Here is a 23,552-nt window from a genome sequence, read left to right as displayed (position 1 = left end):
AGAGAGAGAGAGAGAGAGAGAGAGAGAGAGAGAGAGAGAGAGAGAGAGAGAGAGATCTTTATGAGACAAATTAGAGGTTCGCCTGGAATGAATACCTGTATTAAAATATAGCCTCAGATAGTTACAGGGTCTTTGACTCTGGACAAGTCGTATACTCTGCTTGCCTTTTCCCATTGGAAAAGAAAATGACAAACAACTCCAGTATCTTTGCTAAGAAAACTCATGGATGGCATTGGTGTACTATGGTCCATGAGATCATAAAGAGTAAGACATAACTAAATGAATGAACAACAACAAAAATTAAGAGGGGATCACGAAAGTCTTCTCAGAGAAGATGGAATTTTAGCTGGGACTTAAAAAAAGCCTGGGAGATAAAGAGGCAGAGATGAAAAGGGAAAAAATTCTAGGCAAATGAGATAGATCCAGGTTTTGACTCAATTATTTAACAAACTGTATCATCTTGAGCTAATCACTTAATCTAAATTCTTTAGTTTCTTTGTTTGTAAAAAGCAAACAGTTATTATGAGAAATAATTATCATGAGAAAAAAAGATATGAACCTTTTTGTGGCTCCACTATATTTTTGAAAGTTTCCCTTTTACTAATAGTACTCACATTCATTATTCTATCTCTGTGTTGAAAGCTTTAAACTATACCTGAGAAACTTTAAATAGGGAATAATACAAAATATCACAATGATACCTGCCTAGAACACAGTGAATGGTTAATATGTGTTTATGCAGCCTTATCCCAACCTCCTTTCTTAGAGATGAGTCTCAGGTTCCAGAACAATGTTCTATCTTGCTCTCTGCAATTTAGGTGTAATCCTGAGGAGACCTGAATGACTTTTTAATGCCATTTGGGAAGGCATGCTCTGTTTTATTATTTATCTTTTCTTGTTGGTTTTGTATCATGTACATGTTATATAATATGTATTTTTATACTATGCTTATTTTGTGGTTTGCTTTCTATAGACTATCTGCTTAATTGTGTGTAACATACATGCTATTATCAAACAAATTAAACAGTTATTTCAGCATCTTGGACTAACTTGAGCAAATGGGAGCCTAAGTCAACAAAGACCCTGAAAGTTGTATTTCCTAGCAGCTCAAGAAGAGAGAAAGCTATCTTAGGATCCAAACCAGAGGAAAGATTTTTAAGCTCTGAAAATTAAAGTCTTATAGAGAAAGAATAATTTTAATTCTGGGATTTGATTACAAACTGTGCTACACATTTTTTGCAATATTCTTTTGTTTATGGGCACTGGAGGAAGATATTCATAAAGGAAAACATAGAATTGCTCCAGATCACTAAAGATTATGGACTTTGCCAAATATACTCCAACAGATGTGCTGAGGGTAGCAAATATAAAAAAGACTGGAATGGGGAGCATATAAGTGGGGCTCCATTGATTATCTCACACATGGAAAAGTAACTCCCTTTTTATTAGGGAAGATTGAACCAATCAACTAGAAGCTACAGAAAAATCTCATTGGTCCTCCTCCTTGAATTAAAGCCAGTGCATGAAAGAAATGATTCCTTCTCAATGAACTTGCATAAATGGATGCTTTATCTTAGAATGAGATAGAGTCATAAAATCTAAAAGCAGATATGAAAGGCCAGAGCTGAACAAAGAATTGGAAGGCCTGGGGCAATCAGTGAAAGGAGAGAGATGAAATTATGGCTGAACTGTGGGAAAGAAGGAAAATACTGAGGAGGTTTCATTCATTCTACAAGCTTTTCAAAGTGAAGACCTAGGTGAGCACACCAGTGTACCACCTGATCAAGAACTGAAGTAAATTGTGAGAAAAGTCTGATTTTTTTCTCAACTTCCTCTCCTGGGACCTGTCTATTCTTTGAAAGATTAACTCAAGGAGTAGTACAGATATGATGTTCTGTGTTTACCCAAACATTTCTAGTTACTACTGCTTTAACTGCATTAAGAATTAACTTGAGAAGAAGGGGCAGTGAATTGGCACAATGGATAGAGCCTGAAGTCAGAAAGACTCTTCCTCTTGAGTTTATATCTAGACTCAGACACTTACTAGCTGTGCAACCTTGGGCAAGTCAGTTGATCCTGTCTGCCTTAGTTGTTCATCTTTAAATGAGCTGGAGTAGGAAATGCCAAACCATTGTACTATCTTTGCCAAGAAAACTTCAAATGAGGTCACAAGACTCAGAAACAACTGAAAAGTCTGAACAACAACAAAACTAGAGAGAAACATAATGTTAATTTAGACAGGATCCAATCTCTCCATAAGTATTTGGAAATTTCCTAACTGGATATTGAACCCCAAGTGCAACTGAACATAAAGCTTTTCATCTAAAATAAATTTACTAAAGCTACAGGTAAGGAATCACATGAAGTTTTGGGGACATTTTGCTGTTTAAAATGAGTTCATTATCATACAAGAATGTTATACTTGCACATACTCAAAGCAATTATCTAAATGCTACTTTCAGTTTTCTTAGGTTCAAGTGAAACAAGGAGCGAAAATAGCATGTGTCCCTGTGTCCTAGCAAAATACTTCACCAAAAGATCTACTGGGAGGGGAGAGGGCGGGAGGAATACATAAAGTAGGTGGTTGTTTCTTCAGAAAAATAATTTTAACTGCAATACAAGTTTCCCCCCATCTGAACTTGTTCTACACCCTATGGAAAAATATAGATGACTAGCAGGTTTGAGTAGACGGTCAACACCTTCAATATTTACAACATTTTGTACATTGGTAATGAAAAAATGGCCACATCAATTTATTTATTTGTTTGTCTATTTTTTAAACCCTTACCTTCCATCTTAGAATCAATACTATGTATTTATTCCAAGGCAGGAGAGTAGTAAGGGCTAGGCAATGGGGGTTAAATGACTTGCCCAGGGTTACACAGCTAGAAAGTGTCTAAGGTTAGATTTGAATCTAGGAACTCTTGTCTCTAGACCTGACGCTCAATCCACTGAGTCACCCAGTTGAGCCCAATTTATTAAAATATCCTTTTGAGGTATGAAAATCTAGCAGAGCAACAAAAAGTATCATTATAAAGTTTATAAATTTCTTCTAATTTCTGGCAAAAGAGACATAGGATGAAATGTTTCTGTTGGAAGAAGATTTCACGATTATCCATCCGTGTACTTTCTTTTTACAAATGAGAAAACTGTAATTCAACCCTGTTAAGAGACTAGCCCATGATCAATGATTTTGTTAATGTTAGAACTATGCCTAGAACTCAGGTATTATGTAGCCCTGCATCTTTTCTATTTTGCCATGTTGCATCTACATATCTCTTTTGTTACTCTGTCAGTTCTATAACCTTTCAATTAGAGCTGGCATATTTTAACCTAAATTCTGAACATTCTTCTCTCCAAAAAGTACTTAAACCACCAAGATCACTTTCTAAGAATATTTGTATTAGAAATAGACATTTTTCATATCTTTATGTTTTTTTCTTTTGTTTTGTTTTTTCTATGTACACCAACTACTTAGTAATAGTACCTGCCATACAGTAGGTGCTTTAAAAATGCTTGTTGCCTTGACTTACCATAAGAATTTGGACAGAAGCCACATACGAGTACCTTACCATACTATAGACAACATTTTAATTGATTTTAAACAGAAGGATATTTTAAAATAAAGCTTGTGTTTTAAACTTTCTGGAGATTCATGTAAACTTTTTAATTTTTTTGAGCTTCATTTCTGAGATCTCACAGAATATGTTTTAGCCTGTAGCAAACTGTTTATAACCAACATTAAAACCTCTTGAGATATATCACTAACAACCACCCTAGAAACATTATGTCCATGACAAAAACGACTCCTGTCATTTTGAGGAAAAAGATTTCCATAGGGAGTAGTCATCTCCAACATTGCCATTATGATCATCTACATCCCTATAAGGACACTTTCATGTCCCTTTGGGTGTCATTATTTTATACTTGTCCAGCATACTTTTTGATGCCTGGGAAAGAAATATATCCTGAAGTAAAATAACTGGATCTTTGCCTGTGAATCTCCACAGTTGTTTTTCTTTTGCCCATCCATGGTTTTACTGATTAATCTTATTTTTGCCCTTTTTGTATATCCAGACTTTATCATAGAGCTTGGCATATAGCAAACGCTTAAGTGTTTAATAAATAACATCTAAATTATCAAATTATTATGTTTATCACTGAATTATTCTAAGTCTTCAATGTCTATTTTCACATCTCAAAAATATGGCCCTTTTCAAACATTCATTTATATTTTCAAATTTCATTCTGATTATGCAAGGCAGCAAGGAAATAAAGTAGAAAGAATGCTAGACTAGGAGTAAGGAAAACACGAGTTTGAATCATGTCTAAAACACTAGTTTATAATGTATGGCAAGTTATTTATTACAACTGTGCCTTTGTTTCTTCATCTATAAATAAGGATAATAACTAACATTGTAGAGAACATTTTAGTTGCTTTGAAAAACATTTTAAAATAAAATTTACATTTTAAACTCTTTGGATCTTTGCCTAATCTGTCATTATGACATTGGTGATAACAGATAGCTAGGAAAGCTCATCTCACATGGTTGTTGTAAGGATTAAATAAGAAAATGTGCATATCTTTGAAAACTTTTAAGTACTATGTAAGTGTCAGCTATTACTACTGCTGTTGTTATCATTCCTTTGAGGATAAATAATAATGTGTAGTAAATTTATACTCCTTAAATAACACCTTATTTGAGAAGGCTCCAATAATCAATGCATTTTTAAAAGAGAAAAATACCAAGTTTTTTTTTCCTCCATATTTTATGTAGATGAAATACCTTTAAGATAAACTATGGAATATCCAAATTATGTTGCAGCTCTAATAATGAATAATAAATATTCATTCAAACACTTATTAATGATTGAATGTTCAAATTCAAATCCATTTATACTTGCCAAAGATCTTTTTTTACTCAAGAATGTAGACAAGAACCAAAGAAAAATGTTAAGTACTTGAGCAATCATGATTTTTTCTCCTCAAACCAACCATTTCCACTATTATCATTTTTCTACAGAAAACCACCATTTTTCTTCTTTTCTTTTCTTATACCTAATCTGAGGTGAGGTTCTTTCACTAATTATGTTCATGGACTTCTACTTACGCAGTATCAGATGTCCATTACTTTTCATTTAAATAGGTGATCATTTTATGAAACAAGTCTGGAAAATATTCTTTGCTTTAGTTCTTCATAATAGTAAATGTTATTCTAATAAGAACAAAGCATGTTAACTAGGGCCCTGAGCAAAAAAACTAGGATCATTATTATTTTGTTCTAACAACATACCTTTGATTGTAATGGGTTTGATTTCCTAATCTTATGAACAGATATTCCTGTTACACTGCAGTTTTCACTATATGATTCTAACAATTTTATTTTTATTTCAAAGTATGTAGGCAAGAATATACACCACCCTTTCTGGGAATATATAACAGAACCTTTTTAAAAGTTACATACCATAGAAAATAGGTTAGAGTTTCTCTTTAAATAGGAAAATTATAAAAGAATCACTTAAAATCCATTCACATACTATACCAATTCCTACTTTCATAGGTACAAGTGTTACCAGATTTAGGAAAATTCTAATCTCTAAACTACCACAAAAATTGTCTAGAAGGGGCCACTGGAGGGAGGAAGACAACAAGACCAAATTTTAAAATCAATTGATTGAATTACCTCTTGCCAAAAAAAAAAAAAAGATACTTTAGGAATATAATATTTTATCTGGACTTTTGAAGAAGGCTGGGGGGAAGGGAGATATTAATTCCAGGATCATCTCCAAATCAGGAAGGTGCACATTTATCTCCTGTGACAATAGAACACAATCTGCATAATGTAGAACCCAGTTCAACATATAAGAAATCCTACAGGGAACTCAGATGGTGGCAGGAGATGAATACCAATAGCCCATGTCACAGTGCTCACTCTGATGAGATAGTACAGCTTGAAGTTCATTTTCCTTTGACAGGATTGCCCAGATTCACAGAGAAAGCATCTCCTGTTCTTCAGGGAATGCCACAGACTCTACCAGCTCAAGGTTTTCCCCATTTGTTGACATTCAGTAAGAGGGTTTGGGGTTGGAGCTTTCTTTAGAATATAAATCTGAAATGACTGTCACATGCCAAAGCAAAGAAAAAAAATGAATGAATAAACAAACAAAACAAACAAACAAATAAACAAACAAATAAATGAATAAATAAATAAATAAATGGAAGTACCTTCCTTCAGAGAACCAAGAGTTTAATCTGTCCAATTTTCTCTCAAGGGTAGGTAGAAACAAAGGATTCTACAGTTTGCTTCCACAGTTTGAAACATGCGATACAAGAGACATTTAAGCATGATGAAGTATGAATACAACACAAACTGAGTGAAAATAAATTCTTTAAATCTAAAAATCCCAGGGAAAAGGTTATGCTGGCAAAAAAGTACTCAAATTCAAATAAACCACCATTATGCAACAGACTTATTTACAACTATATTAATTATGTACTTTGACTTATCAGAATTTGGTTGTAGCATCTAAGAGCATTTAACAAGCTCCCTAATTTGCCACAGGAAACCCTTCTCTTTTATAGCATTTACCAGAGTTCTCTACATAGTTTTATTTGTCTGCCAGAGCATGTAATTTCCTTTGACAAGACCATTCTAAATGAAAGATAACAATGTAATCATTATATCATCTGTTTGCAGATTGCTTTATTTGGTTGCAAGCTGCCTCATTTGGTTTTTAATATGGAAAATATGGAGGATCAAAAAACACTATTAAAGCAGAATTTAACCATCTTACCAGGAACATAATTTTACCTGATGTTAATAAAATAGCTGCTTAGAGGATAACAATGAAGACCAAACCCTGCAGGGACATTGACGGTAAATCAATCTCCATGGAGCTTTGTCAGTATTTGTTATCTTACATAGAGGTATTCGATCCCAGGATCCATGGTGTGCTACTTACTGATGTGTAGAGGTACCCTTCTCCATTCATGGCAATATACAACCCGGTCTTTACTCCCTGCATGGCAACAACGCGAAGTCCCACTGGTATGAGGTTGAATAATGCTGTAAAGATAAATGTGATATGTCATGGATGGGCAGGGAGAAGGAAAACATTGCAATTACTAGGCATTTCTTTGTAAAAATCAAGATAGCTCATGATACCAACTTCAAAAAGCACTTATTTTTGTTATTATCAATAGATGTATTCTTATTGTGGCTATTGTATTATTAGTAGAATCCGCACCAATATCATCTCTGCCATTTAAATCACTGGTTATCATCCTCATCATCTTAAATCAAGAGAGTATTTCTCTGGTAAAGTTAGCACTTAAGCCTCAGTGTGTAAATCTAATTAGCAATCATCCCTAGTACAGTTGACTAATGGCACAACTGTTGGGCTAACAAATACAAACAAGGCTGCAATCGGGAAGGTCAGATCTCACTTTTTAACACCACTCTGCACTCAATGAAAACAACAACTGTGAACAATCTCATAGAAAACAGAAAAAGAAAGTAATTAAAACTAAGTGATTAGACTTCTATTGCTTTATAGAGATGTCATTCGTCTTTGTAATGGAGGACAGTGAATTTCTGAAAAAAAAAAGATAATTCCTGCAACTAATTTGTCTTTCACAGGGAATTTCTGCACTGAGGGTTCCCTGCGCCAGATAAAATCACAGGGCTGAAGCAATTTGCCTTTGCAGAACTAATCAGATACCTGAGCTAATAATGCTTGGCCATTTAAAATAACCAGAAGGCTAAATATTCATTCCATTTTACTGACTTGAAAATTGGAATTTTATTTTATTTTTTGTCTTTGAGGAAGAAAGCACTGAGTACTCTGTTGACCTCAGGCCATCAGTCACTCATAAGTGATCCTGTGTCTTCTGAAGAATCCTGAAGTATTAGGGTATGTGAATTATTTGCATATTAATATGGATTTTCAAAGTGAGGATTGGCATATCTAAGTGTGACCCTGTATTGGGGTAGTTGGTTTTGGAGGTAAGCAGTTAATATAGGGTCATATTGATTTTAGAGAGGGAAATAATACATTTAATCTTATGAAGCAAAGGAATAACCTGCATAAGGACAACAAATTCATATCAATCAAATAAATCACAATTTTTAAAAACTTTCTTACATATTTGATATACCACTGCAGTTGGGCTTTACCATCTGCCATACCACTAGGCTCTTAAGAGATCCAGGGATTTCCATGTGACCTATATGAACCCCAAAGCTCCCTGGACCTCACCATTTAGCCTGCAGTTAGTTACTCTCTCAAGAGCATCAGACTTTTTTATCTACCTTCAGCCAATCCCTCTGAAATATATTGTCTCCTCCAGTTAGACTGTGATTCTTGAAAACAGGGACAGTCTCACTTTTCTATTTGTCCCCTAGGAACGTATCTTAGCACATGGTACATAGTTAATGCTTAATTAACACTTTTTCATTAATTCATTTATCCCCAAAGATTTTACTGAGAACCAATAGGTACATCCTGTCAAAAGTCTGGCTGCTAGAAAAATAAGGCAGGAAGTAAATGTGTGTTGAATGAAGGACAGGCACTAGAAAGGAGAAAGGTAAGATATGAGAGAAATCAGCTATGTTCATCTTATACTATTAGACTTAAAAGTTCCTAATTAAAATAGATGATGTCAAATCAATTAACATTCAACAAGTGCCTAATTTTTCCAAGCCACTGAGCTAGGCTTAGGGGAAACAAAGATATCCTCCACTATTTAGTTTCTATGAATTCTATATACACACACACACATACATATGTATGTATATAAATAGAAAAAATGCTTCCAAATAATTTCTGTGGAAGAGGATAAAATTGAGCAACCAGAGGCCAGGTGGGAACTATCATATGAACTGAGTTTAAGTAACAGAGGCAAGAAGAGAGCATTCCAGACATGGTAGGAAGCAAAAAGCAAGGAGAAAAGAAATGCAATGTGGGGTAAAAAGCAGAGCAAGTAGAACAATTTGGTTGTGAAGGAGAGTCTAGAGAAGGGAATATTGTGGAAATACACCTAGAAAATACACCTAGGAGCCAGAATGGATGAGGCTTTAAATGCTAATTAGAGGAGTTTTTATTTTATCCAAAAAGCAACAAGTAGCCACTGGAACTTCTTGAATAGGGAATAATATAATCAGACCTGGGCTTTAAGAATATCACCTTGGCATCTGTGTAGTAGATGGATTAGAGTGGGTTGAAGATAAGGTAAGTGGATATGATGAAAAAAAGGTTTGAAGCAAAAAACTAAAAGTTATTGTAAAAGTCCTGGGAAGAAGTAATGAATGTGATATCCTTTTGAGTGGAGAGAAGGGACAGATGTGGAAATTAAGTATAACTCTGCTTATGGCTATCTGAGTGACAGGAAGAATTGTGATGACTCCAAATGAAATTGAGAGCAGGGTGGATATGAGACAAAGATAAGTTCTATTTTTGATTTATTTATTTCAAGATGTCTATGGGATATCCATTGAAGTACATCCAAAAGGTAGTTGTATAAAGATATAGGATTTTATACAATTTACAAGAGTTGGATATTTTTGATACCTAATCCTTTGATTCAAATGCCTAAAATGCTCATAAAGAAAAATACTTCCTACAGAAATAACTGGTTTTGTGTTATATAATAGAGATGCAAATCAACACTGCAGAATATTCTGTTACTCTTCTGACCCATTCTCAATACTTATATGTATCTACAGAGCAGGCATAAGGTTTAATGTGCTTATTTTAACACAACTTTAATTTTTTTTCTTTTTATTATTAGGAAATTCTGAAAATCTGAGTACTCTGATGGAATACAAAGCATTATTTATTGAATTGATAAAAATAGAAACAGCTCAAAAACCTAGTCAGTCTTTTCTTTTGTTAGAAAAAATACCAATATTTTCCTATGATTCTTCAAGAAACCACTTCTCTGGAATATATTTTCAAATCTAAATATAGTCATAAAATCATAAATCTTTAGAACTGGAAGAAATCTCTGAGATCATTCAGACCAATCCCTTCATTCTGTAAGATAAGCAAATCAAAGCCCAGGGAAGTTGTGATTTGTCCAGGGCCAGAGAATTAGTAGGAGCAGAACTAAAACTGAAGATTCCTGATAACCATCAGGTATTCCTTCTATCACATTATGTCATTATTTAAAAATTTACTTCTAAATATGAATTTAAATATAAAATTTGAGACTTAAATGTTTTTTAACTGTTATAATCCATCACTTCTTACTTAACTACCTGTTCTAGAGAAGAGAAGGGAAAAAAACATGAAGGGAAGGGAAAGGAAGAGAATTTATATAGTAGAGACATTATTTACGAATATTATCTTTTTTGATCCTCATAAAATTACCTAGCAAGGTAGATGCTATTATTAATTCCATTTTAAGTTGAGGAAGCTGAGGTAAAGAAAGATTAAATGACTTGTCCAGATGAATACAAGTAATAGCCTAAGAATTGAACTCAGGTCTTCCTGACTCCAGCCCAACACTCTATCAACTGCGTCACCAGCTAATTTCAAAATTTCTAGAAATAATCCCCTTTGGTGACACAAGGTTTAAAGGAAGACTTATCTTATATATAATGCCATACCAAAATTAATTTGAGCTGTGGTATGTATGTGGATATATGCAGACATATTTAAATGTATGCCACATAAAGTAAACATGTATACATATATGTAGAAAGATATCTGAGAGATCTATGAACTTAAAAACATACTACTTTTAGGGAAGTTCTAAGAGGTCATAGTGAGTGTTAACTAACCAACATCATTTCCTCAGAATCCTAAATCCTATGCGATTTTCACAGTTCGACAGTTTAAAATTTTGTGATTCTTCTAGTTATGCAGTAGAAATGTCAGTTACCAAGCAAAGAAAAAATGGTGTTGATTAAATATAGTTACTTTATCTTTAGTTGGAAAAAACAAAAAAAAAACTCTTGAAGCTCAAGCAAAGTGAAGAAACCTGGGAATATATATTTGAGAAATTTTAGATTAATGTATGGCTCTATTCAGGCATTCAGTAGTTTGACTCTTTGTGACTCCATGGATTATAGCATGCCAGGCCATACTAGTTCCTGAGGTCTATCCAAGATCATATTCATTGCTTCCATGATACTATACAACCATTTCATCCTCTTTCATTCCTTTCTCCTTTTATCTTCAATATTCCTCAATATCAGAATCTTTCCCAATGACTCTGGTCTTCTGATTCTGTGGTCAAAGTATTTGAGCTTCAGTTTCAGTGTTTATCCTTCTAATGAATGGACTCAATTAATTTCTCTAAGTATTGATTGATTTGATCTCTAAATGCTATCAAAGGAACTATGGAAATCTTTCTAGCACCACAATTGGAAAGAGTCAATTCTGTGGCACTGATCTTTCCTTATAATTGAACTCTCACAACCATACATTAATATTGGAAAAACCATAGCTTTGACCATATGAATCTTTGTTGACAAGGTGATGTCTCAGCATTTCAGTTTGCTGTCCAGAGTTGCCATTGCTTCCCTTTGAAAGAGCAAACATTGTTTAATTTCATGGCAGCAGTCACTACCTGCAATGTTCTTTCAGCATTTCTTCTTCCTCTATTTGCCAGGAGGCCATGATCTTAGTTTTTTGTTTTTTGGTTTTATGTTAAGCTTCAAGTTAGTTTTTACACTCTCCTCTTTATCAAGAAGCTTCTAATTCTTCTTCTCTTTCTTCCATGGTATTTGCTGCATATCTGAGACTTTTTATATTTCTGCAAGCAACATGAATTCTGGCTTTTAATTTGTCCAACCTGGAATTTTGCACCAAGTATTCTATATATAAGTTAAATAAATAAGGTGTCAATAAATAGCCTTGTTCCACTCCTTTCCCAATCTTAACCCATGCAGTTGCTTTCTGTTCACTTCTAATTGTTGCTTAAAAAAAAACCTTACCATCTGTCTTTGTATTAATTATAAGACAGAAGAGTAGCAAGGGCTAGGGCCTATTGGGGCTAAGTGACTTGCTCCAGATTGCACAGCTAGGAAATATCTGAGGTCAGATTGGAACCCAGGTCCTCCTGATTCCAGGTGGCATAGTGGATAAAGAATTAGTATTGTTGGATATATAATATTGGATGCCAGATAATTGGAATTAGCAAGACATGAGTTAAATATACTCTCCCACATTTAATTAGCTGTGTGACCCTGAGCAAGTCACTTAATCCCTTTCTTAGCCTCAGTTTCCTAATTTGTAAAATGGAAATAATCATATAATAATATCTCCCTTACAATATTGTCATGAGGATTACATTAGACAGCATAAAAACCACTTTGAAAAACTTAAAATTTTATATAAGTATTATTTACTGAATAGGTGGATTGATAGAAGAGCATTTATGGAAATATAAATAATGAGTTTTTCCCTAAAATTGAGACAGTATAATTCAATGAGTGGTACAATGGATAGAAAAAGTTTTTCAAAGCCAGGAAGACCTGGTTCAAGTTTTGATTCTGATACACACTGGATTTGTGACTGTGGACAGTTCGTTTAACCTTTCAGTGTTTATAAACAATGCTAAAATACTAACTTTAAGAGAAGAAAACTATCTTCCATGATAAAGGAAACTTTCTTATTTGAGAGTTTCCAACACCAATGAAATTACAGCACCTCTATCTGCTCTACCCTATGCTGCCAAATTACCCCATGATTTTTTAGAAAATAAGTGCTGATATTGAATGACTTTGTTATTGCTCTCAGCTAATGTGACTATAAAACTGCTAGAATCATTTCAAACCCCTAAAAGAAAGACTTCCCAGCGTGCTTGGTATGGGAAGAAGTAACGAAGTCATATCAAGATCATATCCTAGAGTCCGTTAGGAGTTTAGTGGATAGAATAGATTCATTCATAATTCTATTAACTTGGTGATATTTTAATTTTTAATAAAAGGTTAAATGTCATTTATCTATGATTGGATTTTATCCTTTAAAGATCATCTCCTGTCCTTCCTCATATAAGGACTCATTAAAATCCTCAACTACAAGGTCAAACCAAAAAGAATTGTAAGCAAATTGAGAAATGTTCACGTAAGAGAATTACTGCATGTCCAGGGGAACTGAGCTAGTATATGTCAGAGGTGGTACTTAAAATTAGGTCATCCAGGTTTTGAAGCTAGTTCTCACTATCTGATATATTGTGCTATTTTTCATTAAATACACCTTTGATTATGCAATCATGATTGATAATGTTTCTTGGGGCCATTTTGATTCATTAAAATTTATCTGAATTGCAATCAATATGGATTTTATAGATTATGATTTTTGAAAAAAGCACATTCTTCTAGCATAAAATTTAAGATATAGAAGGCACTTAATAAATGCTTGTTGGCTGACTTATCTGCTAATGAACACTTAGTGACTAACTTAGAACTAATTCCTATGATGTTGATTATTTGTGGATGACCATTATACTGTACTATGCTCAATTAATTGTCAAAAAATGTACACATATTATTATTCTCTGGAAGCATTGGGCATGAATGAAGTATACTTTGTAAAAATGAACTTAATTTATTGTGAAAGATAATTCAGCCTTAACAAGAAAACTTTGCTTTATAAAGCTTTTGTATGTGTCAGAAAACAAATAAGAATTTTTTGCTTATTTCAAAAATTAGAGTCTAGAATAGTTAGATATTTTTGATTTAATAGTTTTTACTACTTTGTCCTAAAACACATCATTTTCAAACATTTCAGAGATTGCCCTACTTCTACCATATTCTCTTGAATGTGTTAATATAATTTTTTCTACATTAATTTTCCCTGTTCTTTTTCTACAAATATTATGTCAATAGCAGGAGGGAAAATGGCTCCAAAACAGCAGCATAGCTGCCATCTGTGTATTCACCATATAGAAGGTTTGAAGAAAATCTCTAGAGTAAAGTTTAAGGAAAATAAAAATCTATTAGTTGGAAATCCAAGAAAGTCTTTTTATATTCAGTGATAAATTCAAGAAAAAAGTAAGGATGTATCTCTGGGTTTTCCTTCTCTAAAATAAAATGCATTTCTTAGAATATGTGTGTTGCTTAGAACATGTATGTGTGTATAAATATATACAGAGAGAGACAGAGAAAGACAGAGACAGAGACTGAGAAAGACAGAGAGACAAAGAGAAAGGATGTTTCAGATGTATGTATAAACACATATACACCTAAAATTTCCAAGGTTTAATACAGTTTTACATTATTAAAGCTTATAAAAACACTAATGTATATGAAATAAGGTGTATTATGTTACCCTCTCTATAGCTCATAGATTCTTTTGATATGTTTAACTAAGATGGATAGAAACTTTATAAGAAATATGACCAAATTCTTTGAGGACTTTAAGTTCTTACTAGTTAAGTTTAACTAAGGTATGATTTACCTAGATCTTTCTGTTGGCAAATGGTGTTATAAAAGACTGTTTGTTGCTGTAGAGGGTTTTCTGATATATAAGATCAACTTATAGATCATATAAAACTCTATTACATATGAGATGACAGAACTAACAAGTTTCAGAGAGCTTTTCTGGGCAGAATAAGAAGCAAGGAAGAGAGGGAGAGAACAGACAAATGTAGCAAAGCGGACCACCTAAGAATGGGACCTTCCAAAGAATTCCACTGGAATTTTATTTTGTCTATTACTGTCTATTTCATCAGGACTCTAAATTTTTACCTAACTCTAAATGTCATTCCCTATTAGCCTTTCCATGAATAAAGGGGGTTATCAGACAAAAAATGTCATTCATAAAATGGCTAAGACATAATACTTAGAAAAGGGGACTAACATATCCTCAAACTCATTTTTCAATTAATCTACTTCAATTACTGGTATGATAAATAGGATCCTGCCTTCTATTATTAAATGTATATGAATAAACACCTATGGTTGCATCTTCAAAATGTTTTCAATTAAAACAACCAAGTTTAGGAAAACTGATCATTCTACACTTTTGTCTTTTTGCTTTTTGATGACTACTATATCCACTTTTGCATTATAAATATTAACAATACTTTAATCATTCAGCTTATCACAGTGAATTAGAAAATAGAGGGAAATACCACTGCAAAGTATTTGTTCATTTAAGGTAAACTGATCCTTTCAGGAATGCTGACAGTATGCATATATGTTGTACATGCCAATAAGTTTTGCCAGTGCATGTGACTTATATTATACAGATAATTACTCTACCATGTAAAGGATGACAGGTTGAAGAAGATCCAATAAATTTAACATCAAAGTTTGGAAACCAGAAGTTGCTTTTATCTTCCCATCCTGAAAAACTTACATACTATCATCATGAAAAATTAACTAGCCATGCGTTACACCAGTGATTCCCAAAGTGGGCATCACCACCCCCTGGTGGGTGCTGGAGTGATCCAGGGGAGTGGTGATGGACACAGGTGCATTTATCTTTCCTATTAATTGCTATTAAAATTTAAAAAACAATTAATTTCCAGGGACACTAAGTAATTTTTTTTCTGGAAAAGGGGCGGTAGGCCAAAAAAGTTTGGGGACCACTGCTCTACACACTGCACTTCAAAAATACCTTGGGCATTCTCTAAGGGATATTTATGTAGAACTTAAAGATCAAAGAAGAAAGTCAAGCTGTTCCAAAGACTAGCACTGAATGGTCTCTAAATTAGTCAGCTATAAGAAAAGGACATTGGCCTCATCTGAATAGGAATATAAGGAAAATGGATAGAACATGGAGGAAAAGATGAAATTTAAAATACAAATAGATAGATGGATAGATAGATAGATAGATAGATAGATAGATAAGAGAGGGAATAAAATTGTGACAGATAATTATGACTGAAATATTTAATAAAAAGAAAATCTTTTTCTTCCTATAGTTGGCAGTTCTTCACTTTTACTATTACCTAACATAGGATAGCAGAGGCAAGAAAATGGAAATATGTTACAGAAAAGTAAAAAATTGGATGTCAACAGAAGAAAGGTCATGTCAGAAGGGACTTTTGAATAGAATAAATCAAAATAGAGAAGCACATAGGAAAATTAAGTAGGAAATGAAGGAAAAGAAATTAAGTTACAAAAAAAGAAGATCAGTATTATGACTTGACATTTTTTCAGAATGTTATCCCATTTAATGAATGAAGAAGAAATGGTTGTAGACCAAAAGAGTGAATAAATACTCATAAATTCACATAGCTTAAAAAAGTAAGGTGGTTGATTACACAGGAGCTTAGTAACATATCACAATGTATATTAATAATAATATTGAGTCTTCAAAGATTAGGAAGAATGGCTATGGAAACACAATTATTAATTCTCAGGTAGAGTAGTTTACTCTAAGTTTAGTAGTATGATTCTGTGCTCTTGAGAAAAGGTAAAAGTGGATAAAAATATTCACTCCCACTTCCAATCATTTTTTATTGGTGCTTCCCAGGACTAAAAATCAGGAATAAATACTTATTTTATGCCTTAAAAACCCTTCAAAACTGGAAAAGGAATATATCTTTTGGGAATAAATTAAAAAATTGGATGAAAAAGACACTAGAATAGACAGAAAAAGGAAAAATAAAAAAATGTGAGTACACAGAAATGTGTGATAGAAAGAGATACTTACTAAGATGAATATATGAAGAAGTACAAAAATGAAAGTGGGTACTCTTAAACAAAGAAAGTTTCTTTTCATAAAAAAAGAAAAAGAAATTCAGGACATTTAAAAATTAAATTTGGTATATGGTTTTATATGTAATATAATGTTATATAATAGCTGCTAAATAGTTTGTAATTAGTAAGTTGATTAAAATGAGTATGGCTCTCACTTCCTTAATTCTTTTAGTTTCATTCTACCAATATGTTTTTTGGAAATTTATGTTGTTATCCACTATGGCAAGTAAATGGAATTCATTTTTATCCCCTATAAAAAAGAATTTTTATTCTTTTTTTTTTATTTAAAGGGGGACCTGGGGGTCCTCTTACCATAGACATGTATAAAGATTAACCAACCCACAGTGACAGGAAGTAGAAACCATAGAGACAGGAAGGAGAAACCATAGAAATAGGAAGTGAGGTAGGAGGAGGTTATAAAAGGGGCCAAGGCTCATTTGGTTGGCCTTTCAGTTGCTGACAGTTATGGGGGGCCAGTTGCTGACAGTTGTGGTCTGTCAGTTGCTGACAGGAAATTGGCTGCTGGGCGTGAGTTGGTCTTTGGAGGTTGGCTGCTGGTGGTGTGGTTTGGCAATTAGTTGGTGGTTGGTGTTTAGTTGCTGGAATATAAAGGCTGGCCTGAGCTCACTGAGAAGGCTTTTAGTTTTAGCCTTTAGAGGACTTTTTGCCTTTTTGGTTTTTGACTTTTGGTTTAGGCTATTAGGTTTTTTCCCTTCCTTGAGCTTTTTGGAAGGTGGCTGATCTTCGTTGACAGATTGGGGTTGGATTAAACATTAGGTTGGTTTTGATTGGGCTGGATTGGGTTACAACTTTTAGGGGTGGTCATTATTAGTGGTAGTTATAGGCAGTTATAGGTAGATATTGGCAATTTTAGATAGTAGTTATAGGCAGTTATAGGATAACTAGTATAGACATTAGGAAATTTTCTTTCTCTATCTCTTTCCTATATTTCATTCCTTTACTATATTAATTTTACTATATTCTTTTACTATCTCTATTTTAATAAAACTAAATTGTTAATTGTTAAAAGCTGCTAGAAGTTTTCTTTGGCTTAAAGGTATAATATAAATTTATAACTCTACTATATTCTCATAAAAACTTAAATTATTAAAAGCTGCTCTCTTGTTTTGTCAAAACTCCTATTTTAACTCTCATACCTCCTAAGAGCTGCATGGTTCAGACATGTTCTAAGATTCTATCATAATGTCTAATCATGGTATGGGGGAAAAATCTTGGTCTTTAAAGTTATTGGCAATAGAATACACATTTGGGAGAACTTACTAGGCTATAAAGGTTTTAAGTGTTAGCTTATGAAGAGACTGTGTGTCTGAAATCAAAAGATAAGACTACCTCTATATGGAGTGTTTATATTCCGAAAGTCAGTCACCAGATGATTAGGGATTTTCTTGGACAATAAAATATTGAAAGCGTTACAATCAGAACCATAGGTGACTGTATACCATGGGTGTGAAAGTCTCCACATCCATTAAATTATGGATTATTCAGAGTATAGATGTAAAAGTGTTGCTTAGAATAAAATCTTCTATGCTTAAATTTTCCTTAGAAGGTGAAATACAGCTTGCCATTGTTGTTTCTTAACCCTTATCTTCCATCTTAGAATCAATACTCCTTATCAGTTGCAAGGCAGAAGAGTGGTAAGGGTAAGGCAATGGGGGTCAAGTGACTTGCCCAGGGTCACACAGCTGGGAAGTGTCTGAGGCCAGATTTGAACCTAGGACCTCCTGTCTGTAGACCTGGCTTTCAATTCACTGAGACACTTCAGCTGCCCTATTGCCATTGCTTTTTAAAACAAACAATTTGAAACATTATGATTCTAAAATCTAACACAACTATATCTGATAAATGTTCACTGTGCCTAGGCACCTTCAGAAGTTTGGCACTGTAGTTCAGCATTAAAGAGGAATAATGAATTAAAAAGCTACATAATTTGGAATGATTATAATCATATATTTGTTCCTTTTGAAAATGAATGAGTAGTCATTTGATTTTGGAAGTGGCAATTACCTAAGTAAAAAAATTGAATACTTCCATCTAAAAGCACCTCAAATTGTAGAGATTCTACTTCTAAAAGCACCTCAAATTGTAGAGATTCTACTTCTAAAAGCACCTCAAACTGTAGAGATTCTATTCTCTTTCTATATTCTTTTTCCTTCAGTTTCACGAAAATAGTTAAATATATATATTAATAGGAAACATATTATTGAAGTTAATAAACATAAGTCAATATACCTAAATTAGAAAAACATTTAGAGAAGGCTGTATCTTTGTGGCTGAATGACAATGTCTACAAGCTTTGTTAAGTAAATTCCTACAATTTTCACTTACTAGAATTACTGCTGTCATCCTTGGTTCCGTCGAGAGCTCCATCGGGGTGCATTTGCAAGTAGTATCCTTGCCTGCAATATAACCTGGTCACTATACCCTTGAGCTGGGGATCTGAAAGGCAAACATAGTTTATAATAAGCCTCACAATATTAAAATATTTCTTCATTTTATTTCTTTTCTATTTTATTATTGTTATTAATAATATTTTGGTGTAACAGGATATTCTATAGAAATAACATGTTTAGTATTTTTCTAGATTTCTGTTGCCATTGGTAATATACTAATTTGACTTATTATAGAATAATAAGCTTAGAACTAGAAGAGTCCTCAGAAGTAAAAAAGACCAATTCCCTCCTTTTACAGGTGAAGAAACTAAAAAAACAAAGCAGTCATGTATTGGCCAAAATAATAAATCTAAAAATTATCAAAGACAAGATTTGAATTCAAATTTTCTAAAAGACAAAGGAAAAGATTTTCCCACAGGGAAGACATTTATCACCTATGAAATTTTGTATTTCATAATGGGAAAAATGAGATTTCTTTTCCTAATTGGCATAAATATCAGGCCTCTTTTAAGCATATGAATTGTTTCCAGCGCTATCTTCCCAGATGTTAGTGTATAATCAATCGAACAGCCATACTTTCAATGGTATTCCATTGCTATTTTAAAAGCTGATGGTTATTCCAAATAAAAATATAGAATGAGTTACAACAAAAAAGCCCCTGTTGATATTTCTAGGTTTAATGTGATTTTAGAACTGAATTTTTTCATCATGTGACAGGCATTGTCCTCTGGCACTAAGATTCATCTTGCTTTATATCACACTCCTCAGAAATATTCAAGAGAAATCTACAACTCTCTAAGGACGTTTTTAGCCCAACAATGGTCAATTTGTGGTCAAGTTATTGCTACCTACCTACAAAATAGAACTGACCAGAGACAGCTAGGTAGCACAGTTAGACAAAGCATCAGGCCTGATGTTGGAAGAAACTGGGTTCAATTCAGACACTTCCCAGCTGTGTGACCCCAGGCAAGTCATTTAACTCCAAATGCCTAGCCCCTACCACTCTTCTGTCTTAAAATAGATAGAATAGATTCGATATGGAAGGTAAAGACTTAAAAAAAAAGAACTAGAACTGACTACCTCTGATGTAATTTTCCTCTAGTACACAAGTTCTGAGGTGGGGAATATTTTAAAATAACAAATCAAGAATAACTAAGGTGAAATTATATAAGGCAGAAATCACATTGGGTGCTCAATGGGTGATAAAAAGGGGAGGGAAAGAACAAATGAGAGACAGGAATACTTCCTTATGAGAACAGATTTTTGGAGTGTCAACCCATTACAAAAATCTTTAATATCCCTATACATTATAATAAGTCAGTTGTTACCTTCTTGGTAAAGTAAAAAAATGCTTCCTTGCAAATCACTGCATGTTAGTTTTTGTATATTGTCTTCTCTCCATTTATAGATCAGAGTAAAGTGACCCAGGTCTTGATAGGATTTCTTTTTTTTCAGTCCAAATATTATTCTAGTTGACTTGAGCATCACAATGCTTTTCAAAATAACAAGGAACTTTCAACACCATCAAAAAGGGGTATATTAATTTGAATGTGATGTTAAATGACCAATTAAATGGACTGTTTTACAAAACAATGATGAAATGAAACTTCTCATATTTATATAAAGAATTATGAACCCATAGAAATAAAACATGTGTGAACTGTTCCAAGTTATAAGGTTTTTGAGACAATGATTTTTCTCATTTCTTATAATTGACAAACTGAAGATGTCATTTACATTCTCAATAAATTTTTTTTAAAAAGATTTACTAACAACTTAAAACAGATCAACTTTTAATCTCTTCGAAGCTATCATCATCACATTTTATAAATCTTTTTTGCATTAATAGTGGGCTAATAGCATAGTATCAAGCATTAGCTTCCCTTTATCCTGTGAGAACTTGAAAAAAAATCATAATTGTGGCAATTTAAAAAATTACTACAGATCTCCTTTTGAATATTCATCATTACTATAATACACTGTTAACCCAAGAGCAACATCTTAAGGAGTTCAATTAACAGAAATATTTTAGTTCAGGAATACTTCAATTTCTTACAATGAATGGAATTTCTTATGTTTATGTCAGCTTATTTTAGTGCCAAATACTCCCCATGTGTTGTTCCTCCTCATCACCCTCCACTTGCCCTAGGAATAGCACTATGGGGGGGTACAGAACCATTCTGTAGTAAGACTGTGGATCATTTATATGTACAGCAAGGCCAAACAGCAAGGACAATGATTATAGACAGGTGTTCTAAGGGGGATCTTTTAAAAACAGACAGTGTCAACAAGGGAGATAGGCTCCTGCAGACCATTGAGATTAATGGAAACAGAAATTATGTAGAATTACTGATTGACCAAATAACACAAAAAGAGTTGTAAAAAAAATGCTATTTTTTAGCATTGGAAGTTTTGACTTAACCCACTTCTATAGCTTGCTTGTAACATTTTACCTAATCCTGTCTGACTTCATTTAAGTAGGACATCCACAAAGCTTGATTTAAAAAAAAATATGCATCTATAGGTCAACCTCCCACATTTCACAAGTACTACCTACACTTTAGGAAAACACATTGACTTAGCCACTTCTATTCTTCCGGCTTGTAATATGACTAGTAGGGGGTAATGATATAATCAAAATTCTTAGAGCAACAAACCAGAACATGAACTTTGAATGAGCTAAATTAAAGTCACTTAGTATTCTTTTATTCAGGGATTGAAATATCTAACCATATGAATTAAAACATAAAATCACAATAGGATGAAATATGTTATTTTAAATTGTGCGTATGGCAAAAAAAAAGTAATGAAGTTGGATTCAGAGGAATAGACTTCAACTACACTCTCTCATATTTACTACCTGTGTGAAACTGAACAATGACCTAACCCCTCTAGTCCAATTTCTTTATCTATAAAAAGAGGAGTCCCAAGCAGATGATCTCTGAAATTTCCAATTTTAAATCTTATGGTTCTCTCCTCAAATTCTAGCTTGATTGACTTTGCTAAAATCCTCAATTCCCAGTCTTCTTCCACACAGGTTTTCATGAAATAACAACAGGAAATTAATTTATAAGAAGTTTCACCAAAATCCCTTATATTCTATCTAAACTTCTTTTAGACCTTTAGGCATAGATGTGAGTGTTATAAAATTGTTGTCCAGACTGGATCAGAATTTGAAGGGATTGGTTTGTAATGAGTCCAAATGATCTTGTACCTTCAAATTCCACTTTGATATCATCCAGAAAAAATGGAAGACTCCAAAGTAATCTGAAGAACTAGAAAGATGCTAAAATTGCCCTTTCATCAGATGCAGCCTACATGTTTCAATTTTGGTGCAGCAGCTCCTGAAAAAAAAACTATTATAATTAGGATGGAGTCCTACTGGAATTCTTTTCTGTTCTTCTATGCCAGACAATTCTAACATAGTTAAAAAATAAAATGCCTTTGTTTAAATTTGCTTTGATGTTTTCATTAAGAGCTAGAATTGAAGTATTTTAGAACCAGGCATATCAAAAGACAGACTTACTTTCTGTTTTAGAACAACATGAAACATGCAAATAAAAATGGATTAAGAAATAAGAGAGTTGGTACTTGTTTTGCTTAATGATACAGAGAGAATACTATTTACAGTTAAAACTCAAAGACTGAGGAACTCATAAAAATCAGGTTTTCTAGTGACAACTTTTGGCTCAACTAAATTCAAAATGAAAATCCAGGCAAGGAAAGTGTGTGGGGGACAAATTAAAAGCTTTATAGTAGTATTATAGGAAAACTAACCCTAAGTTCAGTCCCTCTGGCTCAGCCAACTGAAATATTGGTGGATTAAGGAGATGTGTTAGATGTTTTATTAGGACCAGTAACAGAAAATTATACTATTTCGGGAAGGTCACCCAAACCCAGTGAAGGCAGAGGCAGACACTGAGATGACACACACAGACTACTAAAATATGAAATAACAGTTGGTTTAATTAACAAGGGAAAGGTTAAAAAAGGGATTTGGATAAACTTACTCTAATGTTAACTACCTACACCTCCCCAGATCTAAATATCTCTTCACAGAGATTTCTTCTGAGTGATTTTCCTACTCTACTCCTCTCCTATCTAACCCCAAATTCCTGTACTCAGCTAAGCTAACACTAAACCCCTCTTTGATGATTTTAAGGAAAGGGTCTGTGTGTAAGTTTGACAGAGCCCAAAGATGGACCAAGATCTAAAAGATCTAGACTGGGTCTAGACAATATGATGTCAGATGTCTCAGATCACCATAGGAACTCAGCAGATAACAAACACAGCCACAGGATAATGGAGCAGCAGGTAGGATGGGAAACATAAGGCAGTAAAATACCACAGGGAAATAGCCAATCTCCTCAGGTCAAAACCTCAGAGAGAAAAGCCCCAGCCTCAAGGCCCAAATGTCTCTCTCCAACAACAGCAGCTCTTCCCAGGATTCCAGAATCCTGCACTCTGCTGTCCATCTGCA

At 33.5% G+C, this 23,552-nt stretch overlaps 1 protein-coding gene across 3 annotated transcripts in view; it reads right to left on the bottom strand.

Moving 5' to 3' along the window:
- FGF14 (fibroblast growth factor 14) overlaps window positions 1–23,552 on the bottom strand; it is an 872,990-nt gene that overhangs the window by 168,274 nt on the left and 681,164 nt on the right. For 2 of the 3 annotated variants that reach the window (XM_044667191.1, XM_044667192.1), the window contains exons 2-3: window positions 19,008–19,118; window positions 6,964–7,067 (exon numbers count right to left, since the gene is read on the bottom strand). In XM_044667191.1, coding sequence (XP_044523126.1) covers window positions 6,964–7,067; window positions 19,008–19,118 — 215 coding nt within the window. The remainder of the gene's footprint in view (window positions 1–6,963; window positions 7,068–19,007; window positions 19,119–23,552) is intronic. The other variant, XM_044667193.1, reaches the window with a different exon arrangement.

Source organism: Gracilinanus agilis, chromosome 3 (assembly GCF_016433145.1).
Source record: "Gracilinanus agilis isolate LMUSP501 chromosome 3, AgileGrace, whole genome shotgun sequence".
Lineage (NCBI taxonomy): Eukaryota > Metazoa > Chordata > Mammalia > Didelphimorphia > Didelphidae > Gracilinanus > Gracilinanus agilis.
Note: the sequence above shows the minus strand (reverse complement) of the source record. Positions and strands in the feature narration are given on the sequence as shown.